The 12090-nt window shown below is 42.6% G+C and overlaps 1 protein-coding gene across 2 annotated transcripts in view; it reads left to right on the top strand.

Annotated features, from left to right (window-relative positions):
• The window catches only part of xpr1a (xenotropic and polytropic retrovirus receptor 1a), a 63165-nt gene that overhangs the window by 5474 nt on the left and 45601 nt on the right, over positions 1–12090 (top strand). For both annotated transcript variants that reach the window (XM_047336998.1, XM_035646512.2), the window contains exon 3: positions 2499–2550. In XM_047336998.1, the coding sequence (XP_047192954.1) occupies positions 2499–2550 (52 nt within the window). The remainder of the gene's footprint in view (positions 1–2498; positions 2551–12090) is intronic.

Genomic DNA, 12090 nt, shown 5'->3' with positions numbered 1-12090 from the left:
ATGTTCTACATTATGTATACAACAGGCATGGCAACTGCTGAGACCCCCCCCCCCTCTTTACCTCCCTCCTTCCTTCCATCCTCACCTCATCTTTCCTCCCCCACTGGGAGGACATCTGGTCCCCGACCAGACCTGCCCTCTGCTTCCCTCCCCCTCCCCTCAGCCTCTCCTCCCATCCTCTCGACTCCTTCCTACATGCAGGGATCCACTTAAATAGGGAGGAAGGGATTCAAGTGATCCACCGGTGATCTCTTCAGACTAATAGTGCACTCTGTGCGATCTCCTCAACCACTAGGATAACAATCTCAAGTGTCTTAGAGGACGGATTTGACCACGTAGCACGCAAATATTTTGCTTAGTGTCCACTCAACATGTCACAGCTATTAAAGCGTTGAATTCCATCGACAGCAGTCAATCGACTGGACACTCTGCAGTGTAAGCCTGTCGACAGAGCGTCACGAGTGTGGTACTTGTGTTACATGCAGGTTTGTTTTAGTGAGTATGTGAATGCAGCAAGTGATGGACCCATTAGGCTGGGCTTAGTTGTAGTCTACTGGTTTCCCCCCATGATTACCACCAAGCAGGACGGGTTATCCCATTTCCACGAAGAGCCACCAGGCCCCGCTTTCCCGTCACTGTCATCACCATGGCAATGCCTCCATCTTAATGAACACCTCCCGGTCTGAATCTGCATGTCTGTTTCCCACCTATTAGAGAAGGGCAAGGGGGATTTTTCTGCTCACGAGGGATTAGCCAAGACTGGGCCCTGCTCCAAATGCTGTGTGTGTACAGTTGGTCTCATGTGATCTTAGACAAGGTAGACGAAATGCTACATATACATGAAATGTTTGCATCTTGGATGATCTCCAGTGTCCGAGTCTCATTGTGCATGTAATTCACCCAAGTATCAACAATTCTGGCTGCTACTAACCCACACACAGAATGACTCATACTGTACTGCTCTCTCACTGTCATGTTACAAAAGCTGCAGGTTAAATAGGAACCTGGACAAAGAGTCAATATGAGTCAATTGCTGTATTGAAAAATTAAGTAAAGTTTATAGTGTTGAGGACTCCACGTCTTGTGAACAGATTGATTTGTGACAGTTGTTTTGAGACATGAACTTCAGAAAATCTCCAGAAAATTGGGTCTGCTCATTTTCCAGAATCACAACAGCAGGGAGATGCACACAAATTTCAGGGAAAATATCTGGACTTCAGTGCATGTCTGAAAGCAGCGGTAATGATTCAGTACTTTGATTCAGGCAGATTTCCCACCCCCCCACCCACCCCTTTTTTTTTATCAGTGCAGTTAAGCTCCAAAATTCTTTATTGAGAAACATGATTCAGTTCCAGTTTGTTCTCTGATTACTGCTGAAAATGTTCAGATGAGTCAGTGTTCAATTATCTGTCAGTTTTCATTATCATCACCATCAAATCGCAGAGAAACAACCTCATTTAACCACTGTCGTTATCTCTCGCTCTCTAAGTCATTCAAGTCTTTCTGTCTGTCCCTTGTATCTGTCAGTTTGTCAGTCCTCTTTAAACTCTCTTTCTCTTTACCCAATGTGCCATTAAAATTATAAACACATAAGCTCTAATAAAACTGAAATATTGTTGTTTGTCATACTCTACACTTGTCAAAGGTGACTCAAGCTATCACTGTTCATTTCAAAAGTCCCAACGACAACCGTTCTTCTCTTTTTGCCACCAAAGGATCTTTTAGAGGCTGTGGGTTTTCCCTTGTATTGTCTAATCTTTGTTTTTTGTTTTTCTATCGCGAAGTGTTTCTCTGCTGTGTTGCTCTGATTTTCGTAATCTAAAATAAAAAAAAAATAAGGAAAAAAGATACCCCATATTTCCTGGATCAAGAATATAATCTTACCTATATAATATGAAGAAGTCTTGTCTGCAAACATACATTCTTTGTTGTTCATAGCAATCGCTTTGGCATCAAAATAGTTGGTTGAGCCTTTGTGTTTTCACTTGTTTGAGCTGTTGTTTTTCATCAATCTGTGCACATTTAATAGCAAACAGAGGTTGTCATAATCCGGAACTAACAAGGTGATTAAAATGCCATAGCCTGTGTGTTGTTCAATATGTTAACGGCCATGTGGCCGTTGCTGTAAATCCTCCCATATGGAGATAGTGTTGAGTTAATGGCTCGAGAACGGCTTTCGATGGTTGAAATGCTACTGTAAAGGCAGATGGTTCTAACAGTTATGTAATGCCTCACGGCCCCCTGTAATCACTCTTTACTTAATCTACTGTATATACGTTAAATACATCTTCATCTCCATCTGACATGGATTTAATGTGGAACTTACTCAACACTTTGTTGTCTCATAGGTCATCTAAAGCTCACACCACATGTTCTTCTTATGTGCTTATTCTATGATTTCTTTGGACTTGACATGAATTCTGACATTCCTGTAAAAACCTGTCGTTGCTTGCATCAGTGTTTGACCATCTGTGTTGTTTTTCTTATTGCCTCATCAGGCATTCAAGGAAATGCTGTATGCTGCCCAGGACCAAGCTCCGTCCATAGAAGGTAAGGAGACCCCCTGTTTGTAAAAACAGACCCATGCACGCACTTCTGTTGCCACTGCCCCCTCGCTCGGGGCCTGTTTGGGCATCCCCAGAATAACAGCCCTTCATCTACTAAAAATAGGCAATTACTTCTGCCACTCCACAGACACTGACTTGACCAGACCGCAGCCAATTAGTAAATCATTACCTTCCTCCTCGCTGTCGTGGCTAAACCTGCTTCACGTTATTTACAGATTGAAGTTGAGAGTTTACTGAAGTGAAAAAGTGAAACCTTTTGTGTTTGTTGTCGACCGACTCTACTGGCTTGTCTATCAGACCAGAGCTGGAGTTTTGAGTGGTGCTACTCAACATGGCAACGATAAGGAAGGCCACTGGCTATAATTAATCTTTGGCATTAGAACACACGTGATGAGTAATGAGGGAAAGAATGTAAACCATTTATTTTTATTTTGGATACAGGTTTGTGGAAGTAAACAACTTTCTTTAGTTGCAGGCTGGAGACGTGCAGCTCTGTCTATGTGACTATAGCTGTTTTCAGACATGAACTAAGGAAAATGTCTGGACTTCAGTGCAAGTCTGAAAGCAGCTTATGAGAGTGTGTGAGAGGGTATTGGTTGTTTTTATGTTACACTGCAGCAGGCGTGAAGAGGGGACCCGCAGAAGTCGTCATGAAAAATATTCGATCAAATGTGATTTAAGTGTGTGTATGAATTATCATCGACTTTGTGTGAATAAGATCTTGTGTGTATGTTTTTGTCGTCATCGGTATTGCTCGTTCCTTAATAGTACATTTAATACTTCTATAGAAGACATCTTGTTCAGTCATAACATATGAGCTGTCTCTCCTTTGAGAGGTGTTTCCAGAGGCTGTTAGCCAGGCAAGGCAAGCTGAACATGGATGATTAATCATTTCCTGTCTCAAGTCTGAGCTGTACTCATGGGTCAGTGGTCTGCCTCTGTCTGCTCGTGGCAAGATAGGTGAGCATGTCTTATGAACAGAGACGGGATCGATCAATCAGTGTAAAATCCTACCGTGTCATTAATCTGGTATCATTGTGACGTGACAACATTCCACACTCAATCACGTTGATTTGTGTGCTCTTCACACGTATGTTACACTGTTCAGAAAACGGCGAAGCAGGAAAGTGCAAAGAAAGTAGTACCAGCAGTGGCATTTGAGAGAAAAGAAAATGCCCTTTGGTGATTCTAGGGGAAAGAGAGGGAAGCCATAATGAAAACAGTAGCTGAAGCAGGAAAAACAGCATTATTGAGCCATGTCAAGAACACTCTCCTGTAGCTGAAGTTCATTGACTTTTCATAAGAGAAACAAGATTAGCAGGTGTTATAGGATTCAAGCTTTCTTCAGCACTTTGTCTTCAGATCTACAAGAACCATTCCTTCAAATCTGACTGAATGTTAACTTGGCCGGAACAACATCGAAAGAAAATAAACTGCACTTATACAGTGTTTTTCTACCTTAGTGGGCAAAGCACTTTACAATATGCCGCAGCCTCAGATATCAACATTTACATACTGGCGCATTTACTGTCATCATAACAAGAAACCAGCAAATACTGAAAACAGAGAAGCTTGAATTTGGGAATGTTTTGCAGTTTTTTTGCACATGAATTTTATCTGTTCCTTCATCAATCAACGATTGATTTTTATGATCTGATTCAAGGGTGCACTTTTGTTGTGTTCTCTGCTCTCTCCCTCCCTCTGTGTCCTGTCTCATTCATTATAAAAAGCAAGGTTTTGGTATTCAGAAGATGTTTCCCTTGCCTGAGGGAGACCGTTTACTGGGTTATAAGTACTCGCTCACCCACTCTGCTCTATCACCGGACACCCTGCTGTATCTGATAGAGCTGTGCAGTGGATACACACAACCTTTAACAGGCAGCCTCTTCAAAGCCTCTGCCAGGGCCTCTGCATATGTATCATGTTCATACTGTGAGACACAATCAGCAGTGAAAAAATTGTAGTGCTTATGGTTTGATCTTTCCATAAGTTCATAATTGTCTCTCATGTTGTTTTATCGGTGGCTGTGCAAGTGTAGCGCCTGTTTACCCAATCAGCACCTCCACCGCAGAGAGCCTGTGTGGGAACTCACCACATCCTTCAGCACAATTTTCCAACAAGATCAACATCAGTTTCAACAAGATGGATGTACAATAATTAAAAGAGCTTGTTGCAAACAGACATGCAGCAACACATGGACATTATTGTACCTCTGCTGCTGCATGTGACCCTTCATCCGTCGTTAAGATCCTTTGTTCTCGTTCCCTCCGTGTCTCCATTGGTCCTTGTGTGATTATAATTAAAACATGGCCGTCCCTGTTATGTGAAGAGCCAATGGAAGACAACAGAGTGAACAGCTGGTTGAGTCTCTGGCTCCCCCTGTTCCAACCATTAGAATGAGTTATGCCACAATCTAATTCAATTAGCCTGTTGATTGTTTCAAAGATCTGAGCACAATGGCCCCCGGATTATAAACATTCAGCCTTAAGAGGAACCTTTGTGTGTTTTTGTGTGCATCTCACAAGCTGTATTCAGACATTGACTCCGGACAATTTCCAGAGTTTGCCTTTCACATATGAGGAACGCAGCAGGAGATTGTTAGCCAGACGTGTTTACAATTGCAGGAACATTTCCGTAACATTCGGTGGCGTCTTGGTAAAGCTTGCAGGGGGCAATTCTCACATGGCTCCCCTCGGATATTCTTCAAAATTTTTTTCAGGAGGCTGGCAAGAAAAGCTCCGCAAAATGACCACAGCCACATTTGCAGAACTAGGCGTTCCACCCCTGCGGAAAATTTCAGTGCATGTCTATAAGGAAATATAATCTTTCAAGTAATATTCACAATATTAATTTATCACTGTACATGTCACATGAGCGTGTATTTATACTATGAAGCTATTTCCTTAGCCTGCATGGGGATAAGCTGTATACTGCAAGTCATTCATTTGCTGTCTCATTCATGGTTTCCTTCAATCGGTTGCTCTGTAAATGGTCAGTGTATCACTGTGATGGTATCTGTGTAGGGCAGGGGGGCGGGTCTGTGGGAAGATGGTACTGACGGCACTGTTCGTCCACACAGAAAGTAAGGGTGGGGCTCATGTGTAGTAACACACACACACACACACACTGTCCTATGAGGGGGATGGGGTCACCCACAGCTCAGAGAACCAGAGAATGGATTCTGACTCACGAGGTCTGGATGGAGATGAATGAATCAGAACAAAAAAAATTCTCTGAGTATATATCTGTGTGTATATATACAGTATATGGGATGATTCCTCATGTGACACTACAGTCTCTATTGCATTGCAAAGTAAATAGTAATAAAAAAAGGAAAATAAATTCCCACCTTATTTTTCCTCACTGTTTTGTTGCTCGGCCGTCAGTTGCCATATCCCTTTAGGGCTTTTCATGTTTTATGCAGTCAAATCAATAAAGGTATAAAAACTGCAGTGTGAAAATAGCACGCTTGCAGTATTTCCTTGTGTGGCAGTGAGTTGCTTTACCAGTTCCGTCAAAAAGAAATTTGATGGTATATACTAAAAAGGTTATGTGGCCTTTCATTTTTTTTTAATCAAGCTTGAGCAGTGAAGTGTTTTATTGTGTTGAAACAGGGAGTCTAGCTTCATTGAATAAGTCCCACCATGTCCTTTTAGTGAACAGACAAACATTTAACCTTCTATGTTGTTCAAATCATGCTTCAGTTGATGGAGGGCCCTTGATCTCATCATAAATTTTGTCAGTAGCTATGATCACAGACATGTCTTATTCAACCCTCAGCTGGAATAATGACAATCTCATTATACAGCAGACTGACATGAAAATGTGTCATGTGTCATCTGCATTTTTCTGTGATTTATTGATATTGAGGTATTAAACACCGTGTTTGGATGTGCTTATGTTTGCGTAGCTGTATCCATCTGCTTATGCGTATGTTTTTGTCTGTGCTATGGGGCTATTGGACATGAAAACATTGCATTTATAGTGCATCTGGCTTGAGGCCATGTCAGTCCCCGGCCAGAGTATGTTTGTGTTTAACCGGCCTAGAGTTGCTTCGCTGGTATCAGAGGGCAGAGAGAAACAGTGTAATTCCTTCAAAGAGAAATATGAAACCACCACTCAAACTTCACAGTTACACGACAAAGATAGAAGAATAGTAGAATTGAATAGAACACAAAAGCGACCTCTCTGAAGAGCTATTTGGATGAATGGATGGATGGATGGATGAACTAAATGCTTCTTTGTGTTTCTCATCCAGCCAGAACAAGGCAACCACAAAGCCAGATGTTAATTGTTCCACCACAGGCCCTGCTCTCCACCGTGCAGCCTGTCAGGTGTTTGTTCCTGCACTTCCCCTGGTACTATATTGTCCCCTCTCGTTCAGCCGTTTGATTACATGGGAATAAACAGAAGGGTAAACCTGCACACGGTGGCACCTTTTTACGCTCTGTCAGTGCCCCTTTTAGCTCTGACCCCATCTTAATTAATATTTTTGTTGTTATGTGTGTGTGAGCCATCGTACCTGATTTGCATAATGGAAGCAGCGACATGAATCACAGCCACAAATCATTTCAACTATACCTTTCAACCAGCACTTATTCCGCTATTTTCTATTCTTGTCCGTGTCGCTCGCTCACTCGCCATTTTGTCTGCTGTTGTGGACGAACATGATGAGGTGTTAGTTGAAGGCTGCTAGTCTTTGTATTGAAGTGCTGCTTGCTATTCAGCCGGCGTATAAGATGGAACAGCAGCTGTTATTACTGTTGTCGGTCCCTCTTGGAATTTGTCACTGTCCGCCCCGTGTGGAATAGCATTATGATTTCTGTAATTTTCTTGCCTAGACAGGTTGATAGTTGAAGTTTTTTAGGTTTCAAAAAATATTGATGCATCTTTTGTCTTTGTTTTTTTTTTCCTTTTTGCATCCCAAATGAATCTTGTGTGTTGCATGATTCCCCAGTGTTTATATGTGATTTATGTCATTTTGCTCAACAAATATAAATGATCAACAATAAAACATATTGTATACATGGATTAGGCAGTAGATTAATAAATGTATATATATAGTGTCACAGCACCAAGGTGAATCAGGCAGAGAAACACATACTATATACTCTGTGTGTGGTGAGGAAGACAGACGGATGCTGGCAGGATAGGTCAAGCAGGCATTCAGAAAGTGATAGGAGCAAGGAAAGGATGGGAGATAGATGGACAGGCAGACAGACAGGTGGACAGGCAGGAGGGTTCAACAGGACAGCAGTGTGGCAGCCAGGGTCTCCCACCAGCCTGCATTATTGATGGGCAACTTGACATGCTGCTGCTGCTTGCTTCCAAGCACTAATTGTTGGCTCTTTGTGGGGGTTGGTTCTTTTGGTTCCCGTTGCTCTGCTCCATATCAACAGTAATTTTGGGAGAGGAGAGATGCTGAAGGCTCTTTATCCAGGATATTGTTAGTCCACAACAGACTGCCAAGACACTGAGTCCTGGAATTAGTATAAACCTGGAAATTGCACAGTCGCATCCACAAACTCAGGTTTACCTCCCAGAGAGGATTCACACTGGCCTCGATTTTATAAAGCTGTGTAGGAGGAAGGTGACTGTGGCTTGTGAAATTGGCCCTTTGATGAGGCTTCTAAGGGTATTAAAAGAGAGGGAAGCAGGGGGGGTCAGGGTCAATATAAACCTAGGATCACCATCCCAAGGTCAGGGACTAATCGAACTGAGATAATTAACAGTGAAAAGGCTGATAGGTAATTGGACGAAGAGCTGGATGAAAAGTGATGGCCAGATGCCTTCACTTGTTTGATGTGATGATCATGTTGGAATGAAGCACAGAAAAAAAAGGGCTGGTTGGAAAACAGTGATTTAAATGGACTGAATGGGATTGTCAATGACCAGCCTGAAACGGATAGCGAAACAGATAGAGGGATCCTTCAGGCAGTAGACAAACAGACTGAGTGGGAGGTCCCTGGGCTCATCTCCAATGCATGTTGCCCTGCATTAGCACTACAGCCACCCCGCAAGAGAAAGACTCAGAGAAAGAGAGAGAGAGAGAGAACCTTGATAGATGAAAGTCTTCCATCCATCCATTATTCATTGGTGAATTAGATCTGGCTGGATGAAGTGGAGGAGAAGAGGAAACATGGGGGAGGAGGAGGGGGGAGAGAAAGAGAGGAGGAAAGGTATGCGTTGAAGAAGGAGGGATCTGGATAGCAACTGTTGTGGCTCCAGCACAAGGGGTATTTTTAGATTTGGGGCATTTGACAGGAGTTAGGTTGGATAAGATTTCCACTGGTGCAAATGTAGTAGTCATTTCACAAAGAGGTAAAGGGATTTGAGGTGTGAAAAAATGCAGGTATTAGGAGCAGAAGTAGCAGTTGAGTTTTTACGGGAAGGGTTAGATCAGGGAGAGGGTTGAGGACAGGCTAAGGGTGCTTAGAGGAATCTCTTAAAAGTAGTTATGATGGCTTCTTAGTGTTATGAGCTCTGTAATTAGCGACTCTCATTACTGTGCCTCTATACCCTGAACATTGAACTACTGTATGTGTTGACATCTTGGCAGGGATCTCCTCATCTCCATGCATTAGAAAAATGCCGTCACTTGAATGAAGTTGACAGGAACAGGCTGTAATCTCAACACCTACACAGATAGACTAGACAGTTACTAAATGCTAATCCTCAAGATGAACACTAAATGTTTTCCTTGGACACCGAGCCTTTACTTGAATGGGAATGTGATCCTCACAGATCACATGATCTGGATGTTTGCCAGGTGCATAACTGGAGATCATGCACATGCAGCAAACTCAACAATCTCAAGCATGGAAGGAACATGAATGTAATGAGATCCGTCTCTGTTGATTGGAAATGAGTTGTCTCTGTCTCAGGGGTTTTAGTATATTTGTTTAGCATTAGTAGGATTTCCAAACCATAATCTAACCTCTGTCATGAGGTAAATTATTGTTATTAATCTGCGACAAGAAGCCTAATAACCAGCTTTGGATGTCTGCCAGCAGATCAGTCCAGGCTTTACTCACATGGCATGTATCTAGCAAGGATTCACACAAAGCTGTTCTGACAGAATCATATGAATAGTTTTCTTTATTTGCCTGCATTGCTTGGCTGAAATTGAAAAAAAAGACAACTATTGGGATGTCATGCACACTCATCCGTCCTTTATTCAGAAATGAGAAAGATTCGCAGTCTGAATGACAGAAAGGAAGAATTCAAAGCCTGGAGGTGATGATGGATGGACAGAGAGAAGAGCGGAGACATGTGACCTTGTCTCTGCTCTTTGTGTTTTGATGTTTTTATCTTCCCAAGCTGCAACTCTCTGCTGCACTCACACGCAGTCTACTGCGATTAGGTTCCCTCCCACACACATGTATGCGCATACACAGACACATAAGGAGCTGTGTGCTACAGGGGGTGTGGGTGTGATTGTGTGCTATAGATGATCACAGCGGGGCCATATGCTGTTTTTCTTTTGGTACGGCAATCGGAGTACAACCGACGAAATGTTATGTAGTGTCCACTGCAATCTCTGCTGTAAACACGGAAAATGGTAAATGTAAAGTGGAAAGGAGAAACCCTTCATTACTACACACAAGCTTAATTGTAATAAACACACAAAGAGCATTTTTTTGTGTCACTTTCTGATCATAGCTTATTAATTTCTGTTATCTAAATTAGCTCTCCTCACTGCGGCGGGGAAGCTGTTAATTGTGTTATTTTTTGAAAGTTAAATGATATATTTGCTGTGGATGAGTGCCGTTCTCACAGGACATTTGTATGGACTGGGGATTCGTGGTCACTGTATGTGGGTGGGTTTGTACTGTATGTGTTAGTGGGTGAGTAGGGCATTGCATAAGACACAGTGTCCTTCACTGTAACCGTGTGCTGCATCGTGTCTCTGGAGAAAAGGCCAGATGCTGGCAGCGATTGGTTCAGACGCCCGAAAAAGTGGTGGAAATGTGGCACTCATATGAAGCCTTATCATCTCTATATTGCTGTATCGACTCTCTTCGCTTATTGTCAACACAATTACAGGCCTTAGCCTCGACACCTGGCAGCAGAAGGATCTGTCTCAGATCTGATATTTGATGGAAGCATTTCTCTAGCAGCAGAGAGTTGGACTTTAAATCGAGTCTGGTCCCACGGGGGTCAGTGCCAGCGTACATGATTGCATCTGTAGGTGTGTGTCTGTGCGTGTGCGTGTGTCTGTCTCTCTCTCTCTGTGTGTGTTTGTGTGGAGAGAGGGTTCGGTTATAGAAGTGGCATATGCAGTATTTGTGTTGGGTTATTTTACCCCTGGGCAAAATGAGAGAGACACACTCAGAGAAAGACAAAGACGTGGCAGTGGAGATTCAGGGCCAGTGAAAGATGAGAATGAGAGTGGGAGCGTGAAAGAAAAAAAAGAGAGGTGACATTGGTGGTAATTGGAGGAAAGAAAGCTAAAGCCTCTGGGAGCCTTCTCTTCCAAACGTTACTATTACTCATAAAACACGTGTGGGGAAAAAACGAGGCAGAAAAGAGAACAGATCCTGGCTGAAACTCTTTCACTTTCTAATTCCATAAATTTGGATCAAAGTACATTTTAACTACTCCCCCAAAATGGCAGCAATAACTGTTCATAATTTAAGTTGAATATATTTGATGTCAGGGGATTTGCAGGGGGCACAAAAATATTGGTTCAGATTTAATTTGTCTTCTTATTTACACTATATCACATTCAGAGAGAAAGAGAGATTAATAATTTACAGCTATTGTTCCCTCCTGGACAGCCTGTCTCTTTTTATATTAAATGTTGAATTATTAACAGTGTATGAGTTTGGAAATATGGCAGATCTCCCTCCACAAACCTCCAGAAACTGCCCCCTCACTTACAGGCAGCCAAAAAAGTGAGATGGTTCAGTAGAAGAGAAATTGATGAAGCACAAGGGCATTTTATGGTTTTATGATATATTTGAAGCAAGTGGGAAAATGAGTCACTGAAAGATTACACTGTGTGTTTGCTCTCTTCCTCTCTCCCTCTCTCCCTCACACACACACACACACACACACACACACACACACACACACACACACACACACACACACACACACACACACACACACACACACACACACAGACACTCTCTCTCTCTCTCTCTCTCTCTCTCTCTCTCTCTCTCTCTCTCTCTCTCTCTCTCTCTCTCTCTCTCTCTCTCTCTCTCTCTCTCTCTCTCTCTCTCTCACAATGCCAGGACTGTTGCTCATCATTCTAATAATTCCTCTTAACCATCCCTCCATGTGCTGGCCTCGGGGAGAATGCATATTACATATCCTCGCCAACATGTGTCTAATGTATTCATGATGTGCTTTGATAACAACCAGCATCACCAGTGCTGGTGAAGTTGACTCAGTCAAGGGTCGAGTTATGTTTAAAGCATGTTTGTGCCTGGTGGTATGTTCTCTGACTCTGTCATTTGAAGAAGTATGCTCTTGACTTGATAACAGCTATATTGTGAAGAGACACTCCTTTGTG

Source organism: Scophthalmus maximus, chromosome 13 (assembly GCF_022379125.1).
Source record: "Scophthalmus maximus strain ysfricsl-2021 chromosome 13, ASM2237912v1, whole genome shotgun sequence".
NCBI lineage: Eukaryota > Metazoa > Chordata > Actinopteri > Pleuronectiformes > Scophthalmidae > Scophthalmus > Scophthalmus maximus.
Note: the sequence above shows the minus strand (reverse complement) of the source record. Positions and strands in the feature narration are given on the sequence as shown.